We start from the raw sequence: 21,379 nt of genomic DNA, 5'->3' as shown, positions 1-21,379 counted from the left end.
CTGGAACATCGAAGAAAGGTTGGAGATTTGTCTCTCTTCTATAGATACTTTCATGGGAGATGTTCAAATGACTCATTTGACACATTTGATTCCACCAAGAGCGGTACATATCAGAAATACGTGACGGACTGTGGCTGCTCATCGTTTTGGGGTTCAACTCAGTACACCTTGAACTTCACTGTTTAAGAAGTCTTTCATCTGGAGAACTGCGTTTATGTGAAATAAACTTTCTGAGAACGTTTTTCCGAATGGATTTGATCTCCAGCGATTCAAATCCAATGTGAATCTCTATTTTTGCAGACACCGCTCTGAGAGCGCCTCAAGGAGTTTCCTGCACTGCTTGTGTTTTCTCTTTAAAAAAAAATGGATGTAGGAGGTTTCTTTTTAGAACTGTCCTTATGGTTTTTGGCGTGACTAAGCTAAAGCATACAACAAACAACAGGTTTGTCGTCGCTCCATCTGCCAGTGAACGAGGTAACCAACTGCATATCTGAAATTTGCCAAATTCGTTGTATAATGAAAGAAAACTTTTCACATATAGTCAGTGGGCATACTTGCTTAGTTCGAGGAATGATACTTTGAAGGAATTTCATTTTCAGTTGTAGGAAATCATCGACTTTATGTTGATGATATACACTACCTTGTACTGACGAGTGTCAAACAGCCCGAAACCGGTCTGCAAGTGTGTTCTAATAATTGAAAATCTATTGCGGCAGTTGTATCGCCAACAGCATATGCAAGAATAACTTCAGTGAAGAATCCTGCACTGACACCTGTCAGATATAATCCAACGCCCTTCGTGGTATAAGCCAGGGGAGTAGTTGTTTTCTGATAAGTGTCAGTCCAATAACCTACAGTGTAGGGAGTTGAGACTGGCCTGAACGAATTGTTCTTTTAGATGATTTTACAGGACATCTCTCAACAAAACATACGTTTTTTTCTTAAATTCAGTGCATTCACAGCGGATTCCTGAAGAACTGAAAATTTATTATTTCTCAAGTATACGCTATAAACCAAACTTCATTTTCAATCAACGAACGAGGGAAATATTTTTCATTGAATGAACATTTCCTGCATCTAAGAGATATTACTCGATGCAGTATTTTCCTTTGTCGATGAAAGATATTTGTTTTTATGTTTCATTCTTCGAATATGTTAATTTTGACTACATCATCTGCATTTTATGAATGTGATGTATTACGAAAGCTTACAGGTGTGGCAAAGGTTTCGAATTTTTGTGACTAAATATGTAATTAGTCATGCAACATGTCGTATTCATAAACTTTGCCTACGAGGATAACGAAAAAGAACATTTTTGTGTTTAAGTTAACCAAAAATTACTATCAATTTGTTTGGATGCAAAAGTCAATGATGAATTACCGGCCAACTGATTTTTTTTTGTTTTCGGAAAGAATAATTTGGTACCACTCACGAAGATTCTTTTTTTGACCTTGGAATTTTTTCAGATTTCAAAATACAAAGTATAAGTATACTATTTGAGTGTATTTCATCTGGAATCTGAAATATTACTGCGGTGTATGTAAAAAGTTGAATGTGAGGAAATGAATTGATTCAATTCATTTACATTTATTTATATACACACACGGGCAGGCCCAATTCAAATAAAAGTATTACAGTGTTAAATAGTAGTCGATGCAATGTAGTGAATTGAAAGTAGATTATAAGAATAATAGATACACAATAGTAAGATAAGATGTACATCAATCCAGAAAAATTCACAAGGTATAACTTTATGAACTAATCTAGTAGGTAACACTAAACACAATACAACAAACAGTCCAGGCTGAAAATTTCAAATAGCTAGATCAAAAATATGGTTTTCAAAGCAGTAAACTGATAATATTTGGATGTTAATTCAAGAAATTAGGTAGGTAATCGAAGAGTTCTGGGGATGAAGCTGTTGCATGAGTCTCGTAGAGATAATTTGGAGAAAAGCTCAGGGTTGGTACTCAGTCCATTGATAATTTTAAATAGAAAATTAAGTCTCTATGTTTTCCGCTTGCCTCTAGAGAATGTATGTTCAGTATGCGTTCTAATGTCATAGTATTCATGCATTTTTAAGGCAATATACAGGATGTTTATTAAACATGCAGCAAAAATTTAAGGGGCTATCAAGTTCAAGGAATAGACCCTTAATTTTTGCCGCATGTTTAATAACCACCCTGTATCTCAGAAAATTGTGCTCGAGTTTCACTTTATGTGTAACGTAATGGAAGGACTAAACTATGGAACAATAATCGAGATGAGATCTAACCAGGGAAAAATAAAAAAGATATAATAAATAAAAAGATATAATAGCAGTGATGTTAGTGAAATTGCAGGTGATTATTTTCATAAAGTCAAGCATTTTCATTGATTTTTTAATTACAGCGGAAATGTGTGATTTATAGCTGAGTGTGGAGTCCTGGGTTAAACCTAGATCTTTGGTTTCCAAAGCAGAATGTAAGGTAAGATCATTTATATTATATTCGAAACTGATTGGGTAATTTGTTCGATGGAAGCGAAGAATATGGCATTTGAATGCGTTCAAACACATATCATTTTGCGTACACCAGTTAGAGACGCAATTTACATCGTTTTGTAGAATCTTTATAGGTATCGGCCTTAGTTTTGACTATTTTGAATCGTCATTAAATAGCAAAACTTCACTTTCGTGAAAGCAGCGAATTTGGTCGATAATGAGAAGGTTAAACAACAATGGTCTCAAGTGTGATCCCTGTAGAACACCCGATATAACTGTGGTTGTATGAGAGTAGTATTGATTAATTATAACAGTTTGCGTTCTTTCCGTAAGGTAGCTCTGGAGCGTATGCAATACTATCCCATCAATGCCGTATGAACAAAGTTTATAAATCAAGAGCTCATGATTTTATTCATTCCAAATTCATTCCTAAATAGGTGTAGAACGTCAACTGCCATTGCTGTCGTTATAATGGTGTAATATCCTTCATTATTTTAAAATTTTATTTCATGAAATGAGGTCCCCAAAAAAAGTGGATATTTGTTCACGACGCCTCTCTCTAGCGATTATTAATTCTTCATCTAGGAAATATTCAAGCAGTTTAGGGGTACTTCAAGGTAGGACACTATGCCCCCTACTGTTCAAAATGTATACGAGTTTGTCAAGAAATTAAAATTCATAAACCTTTTTGCTGTACTCAAAATGGTTGAAAATATTTCTAGAACTAGTACTGATTTCTCAATATTAGACAATGCCTTATATTCAACAAGTTAGAGCTCAGTAAGCATGAAGAGTGAAAAATTAGCATCGTGTTGGGAACCTGTCACAAAAGAGAACGAATGATTGTTTTGTGAAGTGGAATTTTTAAGTTTGTACTAAAACGACAAAGTTCTTGGGATCAGTGTTCTGCTCACATTGTACATTTGTAATCAAATAACTACTACAAATTGCAGATCTGGAAGACTGGAATGCAACAAATATCTAAGAAATTTTCATCAACAAAGAAATACTATCTGTTGAGTAATGACGCTTGTATGCAAGGAATGTTTTCTGTCTTGAAAAAAATGTATTAAAACATTTCTCATCCGTTGTTTTGGCCATAAAATTGAGCTTTTATCGATCGTAAACTTTCTAAAATCCTACTCATGCACTTTAATGCCAGTTTTCGTTCCGTTTCAGGAATAATGACTTTGTGTTCTCCAGGAATCCAAACAATACAGTAAACCTAATAAACGTTATGTTTTGCCGATAAATCGGTTATAATTCAGTGTCAAGCACTAAAAGTTATAAATGAAATTGATTATCCACATTTAAGTAACACAGACATTGCTGTAATTGATATTCATTTAATTACATACAGAGTTGGTAAAGTGACTAATGAGACGTATTGTGAAAAGATGCCTGAATTCTGGTGGATTGTGAATTTAAACACAACTGAACTGTTCAGAATCTATAAATTTCCTAGACAGGGACGATTAGATGAATAGATCAGAATCGTACTGCTACCATTATTTAAAATCCTACTCCAAAGGTGCCTAAAATATTGCAAAATGTTCAGAAAGTTTTCAGGTTGTTTCAAAAGTTCTGTTCGTTTTTATGAATCTACGATCAGCCCAAAAATCATCAGAAATATTACTGACAACAGTTAGCTGTTCTGTTGTCATAGATAATCTACTTATCAACAAATCGTTTTGGTTGCACAAAAGCAAAGAAGAACAGACCCCGGAACGTGACAATTTCTGTCGATCATTCAAATCCAATACGCTTCAAACCATCAAAAATCGTATGGAAGCTGACGTCCAGATCTTCCGTCATCCCACGCACCGTTTGTGCTGGGTCAGTCTCCACCAGGGTCCTCAAATCCTCGTTTTGGATTAGTGTAGCCAGCCCAGTGTAGTTCAGCTTCAAGGCTGAAATGCGTTCATTAACATTATAATAGCCATGTGCCAGATTAATTTTTCGGGCTGTACCGGAAGCGCTTTGGTTCAATTTGAATTCCTAGAGAAAAATTGACCGCTTAACGACATCATAGAGTAATAAGTTGAAAAGAATCTAAAAATGAAAATTTGGAAAAAAATTAACAGTTTCAATGTATAGAAAACAAAATTATGTATCGATCAGTACTATACATCATGACACAGTAAAATAAATATCTGTTGAGATATGGAGCTACACCGGACATTGAAATGGACAAAACTTTTCAAACAATCTATTCTTTCTTCCAGTTCAGATACGAACTGGAAGAAAGCCCTCCCGAAACAACTACTTTCACATGAACATTGAATGAGAACAACAATAGCTAAGAACAATCCAGTAGGTCCACTTAATTTATAAAATATGCCCAACAGTGATGAAGCAATGATGGAAATCAAGCAGTATCCTAGTATGCTGCCTTTTGTGCTGAGAGTGAAAGTTTAATTTGATGGTGCCATCAGAGTGAGTAAACAGTAATCAGAATACTAGATATTATTTAAAATCTGTAAATGTAACCAAAGTTACCATTTTTCCCGGCTAGAGATAAACCCTAGACGGTTTCAATACAGCCAACACTTTATCTACAATACGATCTGGATAAATCTCTAACTGTTCTAATAGAGGCGGTTCATTATTAACCTTGAACAGACACCGTGTTACTTCAGGGCTAGCACTAGAGTGCCACCAAGATTTAGCCAAAGCCTCGGTAGATAATAACATTATCCTGAGGTGGGTTAAAGGGCACGACAGGAGTAAAGGTAATCGCATTGCCGACTCTTTAGCCAAAGAAGCGGCTGGACTAAGAATTTTAGGACCCAGTGGCACCTACGGCCTGATGACTTCCACAATTGCGTAACTAGCCAAACGTCACACCCATGCTCAATCCCTGAAGAGATGGGATGAAATCAAAAGATGCAGTCTTGCCAGGATCACCTTGGGCGACCCTGGCCGAAGAAATATCTGGCGATGACCAGGAAAAATCTACGCCTTACAGTAGGATTTCTGACTGGCCACTGTCAGCTAAGGAAACACCTACATAATATGAGGCTAGTGGACACACCTCTATGCAGGATGTGTGAACAGGAAGATGAGACTGTCAGGCATGACCTGCGCGAGTGCCCGGAGTTATCGTCAATAAGATAGTGTGTGTGTTCGGCGAGTCTTAGCATACACCTGCCAATATAAAGGAGATGTCTCCCAGCGACCTGTCCACCTTCCTGGAAAGGACAGGATGGACGACGACCTAGGAGGACAACTCCTCGGGAGGATGTACAATGGGTCACATGTGGCCTAAGTGCGTGGGCTTACACTCACCGTCCCTACTCTACAGATACAGATAGAGGCGGTTCATACAATTCATCAGTTCCTTTCACTGCCCAGTCAAATTGTTCTGGTAGTATCATCAGCCAAGCTGTGTCCCCTCAAGGGATTCAAGATAGCCAACCCTTTCTCTGCAATATGATTTGGATGAATCTCTAATTGTTGTAATAGAGTCGGTTCATCGAATTCATCAGTTCCTTTCATTGCCTGGTCAAATTGTTCTGGTAGTATCATCAGCCAAGCTGTGTCCCCTCAAGGGATTCAAAATAGCCAGAAATTTCTCTTCAATACGATCTGGATAAATCTCTAACTATTCGAATTCATCAGTTCCTTTCACTGCCTGGTCAAATTGTTCTGACAGTATCATCAGCCAAGCTGTGTCCCTCAAGGGATTCAACATAGCTAACACTTTCTCTACAATACGATCTGGATAAATCTTCAACTGTTCTAATAAAGTGGTTTATCAAATTCATCAGTTTTCACTTCCTGGTCAAATTGTTCTGGTAGTATCATCAGCTAAGCTGTGTCCCCTCAAAGGATTCAAGATAGTCAACACTTTCTCTACAATACGATCTGGATAAATGTCTAACTATTCTGATAGAGGTGGTTCATCGAATGCATCAGTTCCTTCCACTGCCTGGTCAAATTGTCCTGGTAGTATCATCATCCAAGATGTGTCCCTACAAGGGCTTCAAGATAGCCAACACTTTCTCTAAAATACGATCTGGATAAATCTTTAACTGTTCTAATAGAGGAGGTCTATCGAATTCATCAGTCCCTTTCACTGTCTGGTCAAATTGTTCTGGTGGCAACATTGGAGTTGGACAATTAGCAAAGTTCCGCAGAAGCGTTCCAATGAATGATATCTGTTTCAATTCCAAAACAAATCTTTGAGGTTAAAACTGAATAGGAAAAAGTAATTTTCATATAATAATTCAATGTACATATTCATACTTAAAAACTACTCAAAACTACTACTCAAACTACTTCTTGAAAACCAATGTGTACTCACATAAAAATACAATGGAACCAAAACCCTCGTTTTGTACTGACACTTTGTATTTCTGTTACAACACCCCGAGTCCTCAGCACAACGATGTAAGATGGTACACTGAGGGGTGTATGATTTCGTTGGGTCTGGATGTTCTCGTTGAATTGGAATAACCCGTGGAAGCGGCCTTAGGCATTTTGTCTGTTGTTTCACCCTGACGTAGTGTTCTAAGAAAGCGTTCACTTTAGATTCTGGAAAAAATGCACTAATTATTATCGTTACAAAAAGTAGTAATATTTACGAATAATTTTCATGCATTGTCTCTGTTATTTGACGTTTTATAGAAAGTAATAATGATAATAATAATAGTAGCGTTTATTGCCCAACACTCCCATTTACAGAGTAAACTATATATGATTCATATATACAGTTTTCATACTCTTTGATATATGACAAAAAAAAAGGAAAATATAGAAAAAAGAAAAAACCTGAAATGAAAGATTGTGAACGTTTCTATAATCATTGACTATAGAGTCGCACGAGACTTATTTTTAATTTCACGTAAGCTGCAACAAAAAATATCGATATTAGAGAGTTTGCATTACAACACATAACGTTAATTAGTGACTACAATATTAAGTTCGTTTGGGCCCAAAAGTATTGTTGTGCCTAGATGCTAGTCTTGGAACAAAGATTTCAATTTCTGATAGTAGTGCAGACACTCTATTTTGCCTTTCAATAACATATATAAAAATAAAACAGATGCCTGATTTCTTCGTTTCTCTAATGCTTCAAATTCGAATCCATAATCAGAGTAATGAAAATTTCTTGGGGGATAAGTTCCAATGATTCTGAAACTGAGGAATTTCAGGATTTTTCTTGTACTATAGTATATTGGTTGTTTATGGGATTCCATATTATGTATTCATATTTTAGTTTTGGTCTTACCAAACTGAAATACAGAGAGGTTAACGTTTATATATTATTGAAATTCTTACAGTTCCTCATGATAAAACCGTGAGTACGGTAAGCTGAATTTATAATTTGATTAGTGTGGTGGTAAGTCAGATGATGATCAAAATAGTGTCCTAAATCCTGGATATTATATATTCTCTCCATTATAATATTATCAATGTGGTAAGGAAATTGTAATGTATTGAATTTTTGACTGAATGCCATAGCTTTTCATTTGGATATATTCAAACGGAGTCGATTCTTCAGACACCAATCTTGAATAAACAAAACAATTATTATGACAAAGATATTTTTTGGTTTTGTTGACAGTGGTCTGCTGATTTTTATGCCTGCCGTTTCATCTACTACTGCGGTAGATATCAAGGATGATGAGGTAACAAAAAAAGTGTTCTCATTGCCCTCAAAGTAGATACAAAACCATCAATACTAACTATTTGAAAAAATGTTCAGATCTGAATCTGTAGTTTTCATGACAGTAATCAGTTGTATTGATTCTGATAATTTCGTTTCGAACTATTAAAATTGCATTTCTTAGAAGAAAACGGTTTTGGCATTGTTCTTCTCCGTTAATATATAAAGAATAGAACTTTTCATAAAAAAAGAAAATATCCATGAAAACTTTGCATAAATCACTCACATACGAGGATGGTCTTAAAAGTTTCCGACCTAACAAAGATACAAGACATTTTTTCACTTCTCTCAGAGATGCTCCCATCTGTAACCCGTACAAATAATACTTGGCGTTTTTATCTGCAAAATAATTGTTCAAGAAGGTGATTGCCTCTTCATTTGACAAAAATATCTGTCCTCCGAGCGCAGTTTTCTGATAAGGGAACAAAAAGAAGTCGCTTGGGACTAGATCTGGTGAGTAAGGCGGATGGTCAAGTAGTTCAAACCGTAATTCGTGGATTATTTCCATGCCAACCGCTGAGATGTGAGACGGTGCTGAAACGGAAATATCTTTTTCTGCAAATGTGGCCGTTTATCCACAAGTTCTACCTTCAGCTTGTCAAGTAATGATGCCTAGTATGCTCTTGTAATGGTTCTTTCTCTTTGAAGATGATCGATTGAAATAACTTCATGACTATCCAAAAAAACAGTCGCCATCACTTTACCAGCAACAGTTTTTGCTTTTTTTGAGCCGGTTACCCCTTTGCAGTCGACTGTTTGAACTATGTATGTTTGTTTCGGGCGTATGATGATGTGCCGAAACTCGGATTAATTGCGCCTAAACTGCGCCAAAAAAGCTCGGCGGTCGGCTAGCAACATTTGGTGAACTTTGGAGATGTTTTCGTCGGTAGTTGCAGTTTTTTGACGTCCCAAACGTTCATTGTCTCCCAAGATCTTACGGCTACATTCAAATCCAGCTACCCGGAATTTCACTGTAGTAAATGATGGTGCAGAGCCACTCCAGTTGGAATATTTGAGAATCTTTTCTTGGTGCGCATCTAAGACCTGAAAAGCACTTAAATCTTTTCAGTAAATTTGGTGAAAGTTGCGCCACTTTTTTCAGCTTGGAGCTTACTTTTGGAACTTGATTTTGGAGTTTTCCTTCTCCTAGACGGGTTGCAGACCAATGCTAATGACGACCATCTCACCAAATTACACAATTCATGGTATGCCTCTTGTGCCTGTTGCTCACATTGCGTGATGGACCCTCTTCAAAGGTGAAAGCTTGCCTGTCATAAACGAATGCGTATACAAAATTTCGTATCCCTGCTATTTACCGCTGAGCAGATCTCTCGTACGGAGCCGATCCTGGCAGCAGCATCAGGTCACGTTTATGATTAACATGCATTGTTATCGGTCCTGGATCAGCATGCAAAATTTCATGCAATCGGTAATTAAAAAAGAGATAAATGAGTGTCAACTGATTATCGTATTTATAAGTATGGATGAAATAAATATCGTCGACAAAAACATTCCAGAAGTGATGATAACACTATCAAAATCAGTCACAGAACGTCAGAATTACATTTTCAGGTGACGAGCAATGTATCCAGTTTATTGTGAAAGATCCAACATGAGCTTTAGCTTCTCAGAAGATGGCTAATCTTTATCCAAAACTGAAATTTATAACTTCATATGACAGGTATCACTGAATGGGATGGAGGCTTTGTTGACGAGGTGGACCTGTTACTGGTCAACAATCTTTCTCTTAGACGAAGGTTCCATACATGCTGTTGAGCAGCATTTAAATTAATCAATTCCCAAGCACTTTGCTATTTGGGTCAGATCTTTCCTGCACTGATGAGAGCTAATACCTGGAAACCGATCTGTAGGTGATCCACTCGAATATTTTCAGCATGGTTCGGCAGCTGGTGGAATAACAAATATCTGCGAGACTAACCTTTGTGAGGAATCTTGCATTGATGACCCTCCGATTTGATTCAATATTCAGCGTGGTATTAGCCGGGGAAGTAGTTATTTTCCAGCAGCCATTTACCAGGACCTACGGTTTAGGTAGTTGGAAGAGATAAATATTTCGAGGTTTTATTTCGAAAATTTATTTTTTCAGTACACCAGTGTTGAGTACACTATTTTTTCGGCAACTGTGTGGAATAATAAATCAATGAGACACATTTCTTTATTATATTTCTTTGTAGTATAAAATTTCGAACATTGTAATTCTCGTTTGTATGGTATCGTATTTGATTTTTCAGGCAACAATTGTGCTGGAGCAAAAGCTGCTGCATAGGAAATTTCGTAAGGCATTTTTCGCATACTGCTTTCAATAGCTTCTTGCGATAATTGTGAATGAAAAGCATGAAAGTTTTCAAAATGTGGCACTAAGTGCCAAATAACTGTCAGTAGTTATTTCTCTGATGAGGTAATAATCAACCGCATCTATCAAAACCATACCTACCATGATTTACATTGTTGCAGTGGCGATGTGATTTTTCTCGGCCTAGTCCAGGAAGTCCGTACTTCCCGAACTAGGACGGAAAAATATTAATTTCTTGAAGAAAAAGCATCCTGGAAGTGTGTACTTCGCGGACGGTTGCCGAAACAATATTAATTATCGTAAAATCCATTTCCAGGAGATCTCCATGCAGATCTTCGTTTTCGTTGCCCATCCTGTATTTATGAGGGAAAAACAATATGGTCTCATTTGAAATGAATACACCAGAAATTTTCGAAAATTAACTGAACGTGGTAATATTTTCACACATAAAATGGTATCTCCAAAAAAATCTCACGTCCAGATTACCATATAATTTTGGAGATATGAATATATTCATCAGTGAATAATTACGAAACGTGTGTAACATTTCCGAGTATATTGATGCCTAATTACGTGAAAGTATCTGAATGAAGTTGATTAAATAGGTGAAGGTAAATTATATCTCACAAAATTACTATTTACTACATCAGTTTTTAATTGACAATGAATTGATTGCATCTGTTTATTGACAGAATAATAGCTATACAAGGTTTTGACAAAAATGTTAATGGTTGATATGATCAACACGTAATAAATGATATACTGCATGTAGTTTCAAGAAAAATAACATCGAATACCGAGTGATATGACAAACAAAACGAAGTTTTTATTTTTATGATTGTCGTCTCAAACATTCGGTACATTTGAACTTATAGGTTTCGGAGAAATTTATCTATTTCAAAGTCCAATTAGCCACCATCATTCTGTTGGAGCTGAAAACGTTTTTAAAAAATGTCTTTTCCCAAAATCACAAATTGTACCTACTGAAACTTATAGGATACATATCAGAGGCCAAATCTCATGTCGATCCTATTGTAGTTATCATTACCATTCATGTCAATCCCTCACACCAAAGTGAAAATAATCACGAACCAAACTTCCAGATTAGCATAAACATTTACGCAGATTTTTGCAGTTCCTCAACACTTCAGTTGCAAGCATGACATCCTCTAATAAAGAAGAGTCCTTTCTTGTATTAGTTTCATTAGAAGGAAAGACAAATATTACATACTACTTTCTCAGAATAATAAATGGAACATATTTTTTTGAAAAGCCGTTCTGTTTCTGATTATTTTGAAAATCACAGGTGACAAATATTGATATTGACAATAATTTCAGTAAAAAAAGTTGGATGCATCAAATCAATTCGGAAAGACTTCAATATAGTGAATTTCACACCTTAATGCCACAGCATCATCTATTTGAGGATAACTTGTGGAACTTCCAACGAGCTTTTGGATCTCTTCATATAAAAATGGACAGGAATTATAGTGAAACGATAATCCCTGAAAAACGACTTTTCACTACGTTAATGTAGGGAGAAATACAAATAATATTTTGCTCAAATCAACAATTCTATTCACTTTTTGAAAGTTTATCAATCACACATAACAAAAACATAACAAATCATGGTATATGGTGCATGTACCACATCTTTTTATTATAGATAGAGCATAGAGGGCTATCACACAGTGTATAAAAGCCAAATGGAATAAATTCATATTTCGGTACATATTTCAACAAAATCCTAAAACACGTCAAATTTAAATTATAATTTGACATACTTCAACGGAAAATGCTACCCCTACCTTCAACCCCCGTCGAATGACAGGTACAAGTATGGGCTTGTGATATATCGTTTAAAAGGTCTCTACATTCTCTATTCAAAAATGTTTCTTGAAACAATTGAGATAAAATAAATTAAAATCATGTGGTTACCGAAATTGGATAAAATACACTCAAAACGTATTGCAATATACTCAAAACTTATTTCAAGTTGAGGTATTGATAATAAAAAAGTAAGCAAAAACCATAGCAATGTTCTTTTTAGATGATATCCTTTAAAAAATTGTAAATGATTTCCGTGGCAACATTAGTTTAAAACGCCTCATCAACTTGTTTGTATGTTACAACACTAGTTGTCAGTATTTCAATTTAAGTTTAAAGTTCGTTAACTTCAAGTCTGACAAATGATTATATCAACGGAAATGCATAAAATAACAGTTTTACAAATGATTGGTGTCGGAGATGAAACCCGAACACAACAGGAAGTAGCACGCCTATTTCATGAGAAATTTCATAAATTACCGCCCATATCTCAAGGAACAATGAGCAAAATAGAGAAGCAGTTTCGCGAGCTTGGTCATGTGGGGCAGATAAAGATAGCAGCTGTCAATGCAATGAGTGTTGAACTCGAATTAGATGTGATGCTCGAGTTTGAGGAAAACCCACATACATCGAGTAGACATGCATCCACTACATTCTAACCTTATATCGAAAGAAAACAAATCGAAAGAAAATAAAATGCATCCCTATGTAATGATATCTACTCAGGAGCTCATGGAAAACGATTTTGATATAAGAAATTATTTTTGTGAGCAAATGATTGACATTTTGTATAACAATATCATCCAATTAGAAGAAGTTATTTTTTCTGGTGAGTGTACTTTGTCTCTTAACGGCCATGCTAATCTGCAAAATTGTCGCTACTGATCAACGGAAAATCCTTGCTGGATGAGAGAAGAATACACGCAATACCCTCTAAAGGTTAATGTTTGGGCAGTGATTGTAGAAAACCATATTATTGGTCCCTTTTTCATTGAGGGCAACTTGAATGGCGATAATTATTTGGCACTACTTCAAAATGATGTCATTCCAAGTTTAACAAAGTTATATCCTGATCCAGGAAACCCTCAAGTTCAAGTGAATACGATACGATACCAAGTTAATGTCCGGCAATACCTCGATACAACATTTCCCATTCGGTGGATAGGGAGGCGATCATCGATTGAATGGCCAGCGCGATCACCTGATCTTTCATCATCAGATTTCTTTTTATGGGGATATGTGAAGAGCAATGTGTAAAAAACTAAACCTTCAGATATGAATGACTTAAAAGAACGAATAACGCTTGCGATTAGGTCGGTCACGCCTGATATGTTAAAATACATTTTAGAATGTTCCGGGGTATTTTGAAGTGTTGTGAAATGCTTTTGAATATTTTTGAATGTTCTGGGCTGTCAAAAATGTTCTGGAGAATCGAATTTCCGGCTTTTATATCAGCAAAAGAACGCTGGTCTGATACCAAGCTGGCTTAAATATTACTAATTTACAATTTGTATGGGGTAGTATTGATAGTGCTAGTGATAAATTACAGTGAAATTCCATAGAAAATTATTATCGGAACCTGAAGTAGGGACAGATTGTGCAAACATTATTGAACATCAGTTGGTCATAGCTATTGGTCTTATTTCCTTTCAATGATAACAGACACTCAAAAGGTGTAAGTAAATACATTTCAACTTACTGAAGTGTTTGAACAGTATAAAGTATATAGACACACGAGTTGCCATGTAGGCTGACGAAAACAATCGATAATAATGACTTTTACTTGACACATTTATTTTCAAATGTCTTTAATGAAACTTATGAGTGATTTGGGTCATGAAAGTGTTGTGCATAAAGCACTGTGAATCGACTATGAATGCACTCAAAAATTTGAGTATGAATTAATTTACTTACATAGAATATAAACATATTTAAACAATAGAATGAATATACAGAGTAATCCATGGAAAAAATACCGGAACTGGGAGGAACCTGTCGCAAAAGTTTGAAAACATACCGAGTTTATTTGTGAGGAAGAAACGCTTCAACTTAGGTAGTGTCACGGAGGTGAAATATCTTGGCATTGTCCTTGATAAAAAACACACCTGGAACGCTCACTTGGAAAAAGTTTTACACAAAGCCAGACTGTTACTATGGACATGTCGAAGGATTTGTGGTTAAACTTGGGGTTTAAGCCCCAAACAAATTCATTGGATTTATGTGATTATTATCAGACCAATGATCACTTATGGTGCAATTACATGGTGACCGAAGGCTTTACAGAAAACGGCCCAGGCGAAGCTTTCTGGCTTACAGAGACAGGCTTGTTTGGCCATCAGTAGCACACCATCAGCGGCCATGGAGATCCTTCTGGATCTACCTCTTCTCCACATTTTTCTTGAGAGAGAGAGGCTAGATGGACTGCCTATAGATTCGTGCACATTGCCAATTGCATAACTCAATTTAATGCAGAGTGCAACACACTGTTACTTGACACTGGAAGTCACAGCATTCTGGAAATGACCTCTGACTTCATGCCTCCAACTATCAACTACGAACTGCCTTATAAAGTACTGTTCTCGAGTAGACAGGACTGGAATCTCCGGGAGAAGAAAATATTAGGAGCAAATAGTTGTTGGTTAACAGATGGATCAAAAACACCTTCCGGTTCTGGTGCAAGTGTTTTCAGTCGCAGAGCCCAGGAAAGAGATATCAACCTGCCTAGGAACCTATGCGACTGTATTTCAAGCGGAAATTTGCGCTATTGAATTGTGTGCGGAGAGATTGGAGGAATCCAATCTCTTACGGAAGTCAATAAAAATATTCTCGGACAGTCAAGCGGCGTTGGAAGCTCTTGGATCCTACCGAGCAACGTCTCAAGCCATGTTTGGCAAATTGCCAAAAACGACTCTCCTCTATAGAAAGACTTGACAAATTGTATCTGGTCTGGATTCCTGGCCATACTGTCCTGGAAGGCAATGAGGCTGTTGACTCCCTTGCAAAAGAGTGTGCTACAAGCAGCTTCATTGGACCAGAACCTGCCTTTGGCATCGCTTTAGGCTTTGCCAAATAAAGATTTAACACCTGGATGGCAAGAAGATTTATGGACTTTTGGCAGAATCTTCCAGGATTGCCTCACTCGTTCGAAGCTTTATACCAAACAGTTGTTGGATTACAGTAGGGATGAACTACGATGTCATCCACAAAAATTAATAGTGTATTTTTCGAACACAACCGGTTAATTTGGAGTATTGTTGATGTATCTTTAGTTGTGAATACTATTTGAATAATTTTTTTCTGATTGATTTGGCCGTTACTTGATGATCCACAGTAATTTCAAAAACACGCGATTCGATCCCCACAAACTTTATTTGAAAAATATATCACATGTTTCGCTAGCACAGTAGCGATTTAGAAAACATGTGATATATTTTTCAAATAAAGTTTGTATAGAACAACAAATCGTGAGGTGTAGTTTTTGAAAAAAAAATTTGTCGTTACCATATTGAAGTGTGTTTTCATGTTTATTGTCATCGAAATTCATTCAGAACAAATACTCAGATCCAGTTTTGATACTAGAAATCGAAACGAAATGATCTGCTTGTACCATTACCTAAATATAATATTCTATTTACATCTCTCACCATATTCTGACAAAGAATTTTCAATGAACTCCTTTTGAACATAAAATATGCTCAAAATAAATGGCTTCAAGAAATTATTGAAGGAATTTTTATTGTCCCATGGCTTTCATCCAGTGGATGATTTCATGAAAGCGAATGTTCAAATCCTTTCAATTATTATCTCATATTATCCATTTCGTTATATAATTTAGGTTGTTTTTGGAAAAGGATGTTATTGTACAAAAATATTACTATTATCATCATTCATATTATCGATATTATTACTATTACTCCATTTGGTGAGTGATCTTTTGTGTTGGGTGGCAAAAATGAGACTGCCAAACGCTGAAAACCTAGTTCGATCCGCGGTGTGGCTTACGACGTAGATCTCCTGTTACAAATTTCAGAAATACGCCCTTCCATGGTGACAAAGGAACTAAGTACACCCACTAGTCAGGAGAACTTTTTCCAATTTTCTCAAGTAACCTGTAGCCTTCCAGGCTGGAATACGCAAATTTTGATAAATCCTCAACGACAGCTACAATGGCATACCGAAAAGTTTTCAGTTGAATCATCAAAATTGAGTTTGTTCAAACTGCAAGATTCCTACTTCAGTAACCGATGACACTTTTCCATATAACGCCATCTGTACGATTGCTAGATTCATCCATTAGGAGCGTAAACATCAGCTGTCTCCTGCTGCACAATAGTTTTTGGAAAAAAGCAGATCCATACGGCATTCTGCTATGGATACTAGTTTCTAAGATGAGCTGGAGCCCAGTATTTCCAAAGATGCGTTACTAACATTGAGTGGGATCAGATTCATACATATTCTCGGTACGAATACAAACATTTATGAGAACTTTCACCTCTTCGAGTGATATCTCACTCAGATGAGAATCACGCTTCTCATTTTCTGCAAAGCAGAACTCCTACCGAAGAACCATTGCAAAATCTTCAATCTTCTGAGCTGACCTGTCATCCCCTCGTTGAATAGGGTTTTGTATGCTGTAAAGATTTGGATGAAAAAACTGACCGATTTTTCCACTTTGTCATTCTCAAATAGAGAGGAAACGGTATTTCACCCTGATAAATGGAAATAATACAGAGGAAAATTACAAATGTCTTTATCGCTGTTCACGTACCTAAAAGACAAAACAAGCTTTTCCAGTAGTTTCAATTTGAAACATCTTGTTTGTCATATCAAACTTCACACAACATATGTCCAGAGAAAAAACAGACTCGCCAACTCAAGTGTACAAAGAAAGTCGCATGCAGTCGAACTAAATTACCATACAGATATCTGAATACGAGGAGCTGAAAGTCAAGAGACGAAATAATTATATGGCCGCGAGCCTTCTTCACGTCGATTGCGATTTTTAAGTCACTCTGTACAATTATCCTGAATTAAGTTCTTGTAAAGTTGGACCCCACATGCACAACAATTTTCCTGAGCCAGCAGAAACTGCTTAATCTTGCTGATAGTATCGCGAGACTGCGGTTTGTTCTTGTATCTAGACTCTTTAATGCTTTGGATAAATCGACCGTGTAGGCTTTAATTCAGTGTTTGATCGCATTCATCGTGAATTATTTCGTATCCGACAATCGTTAATGAAGTTGTTATCGAATACGGGATAATGAAAATGAATCGACAAATTATCAAGGAGATTTTCTCTTCACGTAGGTACAGAATGTTGAAATAAATAGGTAGGTTATTATGAAAAAATTGTGCAATGGGACATATATTTGGTGGAATAAGAAAGTTTATTTTTTGTTATGAAATATGAAATAAATTGATGGATGTAGCGTTACTACGTGGTAGGAAATCATAACTTCTTCTTTCTATGGTTTTTACCATTTTATAGTTTAATGTATAAGTTTGAAAATGTCCTGAAATAACGAAACTGCAGTAACGTAGTAGTATAAAACAGAAAGTTTCAAATCCGAAGTTTCTTTGAAAAAGAAAACAAATTTGTTGGAATTTCTTTGAGAACGTTTATATTGGTTTGAGCAGTTCAAATTGATATATAGATAGACATCACTTAATTTTCAACAGGTGTACACCCAATTACAGAAAATGTTAAAGAAAATTGCTGAAGAAATAATATAGTTAGATTCAATTGACGAACTGCAAACGAATTAGTCTTCACAATGTTGATATAAAACAATTGGAAATTATAAGAAAAATCTATAAGTGAAAGGTTCTATGTAACATACAATCTTTGATAATGTTCAAGGTACACATATTACATACTAAATCAAAATTATAACACATTATATCTACTGGTGCTCAGAGATTCACATTTGTTCTACTATTCTGTTTTCTCGTATCTGGAGCGGTACATAGATATTGAGTTTTTGTAGGAACGGAGCACATTATAGAGAAATGTGATTATGACGAAGAGTCTATGTGTATTCAATGATATAATATCAAATTGGTTCGAAAGGATACAATAATCAACTCCCCTTTGGGGGTTACCACACACAAGAATTTCCAGAACTTTCTTTGAACAGCTTCAATTTGCTGTGTGTGAGAATTATAAATGGGATATCGTCCCGTATTCAAGTTTGAGCCTCACATAAGAATAGGATAGCGTGACTATTTCTTTAATATCTCTGAATTATCTAGTGTTCCTCATTATGAAGCCCAACATTCGACTAGTGGATGAAACAGTTTGGTCTATATGTGACACAATAGTGAATTTTTGATCAAAATCAATGCCAAGGTCATTCATTTCTTCAACTCGACTTATGAAATTGTTATCAATATCATAAGTAAATTGTATTAGTCTTTCCTTTCTAGGAAAAGACATTGTTAGATTCAAACGATTATTAGAACACCAATCAAATATCACATGTAATTCATGCTGTAAGTCCAAGTACTTTCCATAATCACTTCAAATATTTTAAGGTCACCGGTTATAGCAATTTTGAATTATTCATCATTCCACTTCTCTCTGTATCTGTAAAGTAGTGAGGGTGAGTGTAAGCCCACGCACTTAGGCCACATGTGACCCATTGTACATCCTCCCGAGGAGTTGTCCTCCTAGGTTATCGTCCATCCTGTCCTTTCCAGGAAGGTGGACAGGTCGCTCGGAGACATCTCCTTTATATCGGCAGGTGTAGGCCAAGCCTCGCCGAACACACACTCTCTTATTGACGATAACTCCGGGCACTCGCACAGGACATGCCTGACAGTCTCATCTTCCTGTTCACACATCTTGCATAGAGGTGTGTCCACTAGCCCCATATTATGGAGGTGTTTCCTTAGTTGACAGTGGCCAATCAGAAATCCTACTGTAAGGCGTAGATTTTTCCTGGTCATCGCCAGATATTTCTTCGGCGCCAGCTTCCCAGGGTCACCCAAGGTGATCCTGGCAAGATTACATCCTTTGAATTCATCCCATCTCTTCAAAGATTGAGCATGGGTGTAACATTTGACTAGTTCCGCAATTGTCGAAGTCATCAGGCCGTGGGTGCCACTGGGTCCTGAAATTCTTAGTTCAGCCGCTTATTTGGCTGAAAAGTCGGCAATGCGATTACCTTTACTCTTGTCGTGCCCTTCAACCCACCTCAGGATAATGTTATTATCTACCGAGGCTTTGGCTAAATCTTGATGGCACTCTAGTACTAGCCCTGAGGTAGCACTCTGTCTGTTCAAGGCTAATAGTGCTTGTCTGATATCAGTGCAGATTGTCATGTTTTTGCCAGAAATTCCTTTCTTGGTTACTTCTTTTGTGGCGATTGAGATACCAGCCAGTTCTGCTTGCACCACGCTGGTATTTCTTCCCATTCCCCACTCAATCCTTAGGCTTAGTGACCTGGAGTACACTCCACATCCTGAGCCTTCTTTGGTTTTTGAGCCGTCTGTATAAATCCGTATTGCATTTGTAGCATCTGACTCTGTGTTCTGCCTAATTTGTATTTTGTAGGGTAATTTGTGTGGGGCACTCCTGAACTGGAAGTATATAAAGCTAATTTAAAGCCTTCATACTCTACATACTGTTTTCTATCAACTAGGTAATTCGATATGAGTTGTCCCAAACTTACTGCAAAACCAAATTCTGATAGATGAAGAAATCGATTTGGTCAAAAGCTTTTTGCATGTCTGTATAAATGACGTCGACCTGCAATTTCCTATCCAAAGCTTCAGAGACACATTCTGAAAGACATGAAAAATAGATTATACACAACTTCTTTTCTACAAACCCATGCTTATAATCTGATACGATGTTTCGGGTTGGACTGTAATTATTGGAGTATTATTTCCCTTCTCCCTACTAATATTATAGATGTAAATGTAAGTTTGTTTGTTACAATTTCATGGGAAAACTACTCAACCAATCATCATGAAATTGTGTACACATGTTCTTGGAGGTATTAGAAGTAACATAGGATACTTTTTATTAAGAAAAAATATTTTTTAGGTTAGGTTAGGTTTAGTTAGGTTAAGTTAGGTTTGGTTAGGTTAGGTAATAATTTTCAAAAATTGATAATCCCAGCCAAGCATTGAAATAAAGTTCTCATATTGATTCATTTCTATTGTACTGACACTTATTTAATGGCATAAATGCGAGCGAAGCCGTGGGTAAAAGCTAGTTGTTTCATTTAATTTGGAATAATTGCTTGACATTGAAATGGCTCTATAGGTTTTCATACAGGTTGAATATACAGTGAATCAGAGAATCAAATAAGACAGTACAGAAAAATATAGTAGAATGTGCTTTGAATACCACTGGATGCCGCCCTATACAAGGTGTTGATTCGAAATTCCACCTTGTTATATTTCTTTCATGATATGGTGATAAAAATAGGAAAAACACTGCAATTTTGTTTTCATGGGAAATTTTCGCGATTCAACCCCTTAAGAGAAGTAGATGTTACCCTTAGAAGAGGAGAGAGACGCTAGATGGACTGCATATTGACTTGTGCACATTGCCAGTGGTACAAATCAATTTAATGCAGAGTGCAACATACTGTTGGTCAACACTGGAAGTCACAGCATTCTGGAAATGACCTGACTTTATGGATCCAACTGTCAACTAGAAACTGCCTTTAATAGTACTGTTCCCGAGTAAAGAAAACTGGATCCTCCGGGAGAAGGAGATATTAAGAGCAGATAGTTGTTGGTTCACATATGGATCAAAAATATCTTCTGGTTCTGGTGAAGGTGTTTTCAGTCGCAGACCCAGGACAGAAATATCAACCTGCCTAGGAACCTATGTGACTGTATTTCAAGTGGAAATTCACGCTATTGAATTGTGTGTGGAGAGACTGGAAAAAACCAACTTCATAGACAAATCAATTAAAATATTCCCGGACTGTCAAGCGGCGTTGAAAGCTCTTGGCTCCTACCGAGCAACGTCTAAAATGATAGCGAATTGCCAAAAACGACTCTTTTCGATAGGAAGACTTAACAGATTGTATCTGGTCTTGATTCCTGGCCATACTGGCCCGGACGG

General features: G+C 36.5%; 1 protein-coding gene across 1 annotated transcript in view; it reads right to left on the bottom strand.

Annotated features, from left to right (window-relative positions):
• Positions 1–21,379, bottom strand: part of LOC111517838 (uncharacterized) — a 225,654-nt gene that overhangs the window by 41,854 nt on the left and 162,421 nt on the right. Inside the window, exon 4 of the mRNA XM_074183164.1 lies at positions 6,789–7,018. Coding sequence (XP_074039265.1) covers positions 6,789–7,018 — 230 coding nt within the window. The remainder of the gene's footprint in view (positions 1–6,788; positions 7,019–21,379) is intronic.

Source organism: Leptinotarsa decemlineata, unplaced genomic scaffold (assembly GCF_025532065.1).
Source record: "Leptinotarsa decemlineata unplaced genomic scaffold, Ldec_3_MD MMD2_tig00026336_RagTag_RagTag, whole genome shotgun sequence".
In the NCBI taxonomy this organism is placed as follows: domain Eukaryota; kingdom Metazoa; phylum Arthropoda; class Insecta; order Coleoptera; family Chrysomelidae; genus Leptinotarsa; species Leptinotarsa decemlineata.
This window is presented reverse-complemented; position numbering and strand designations above follow the sequence as displayed.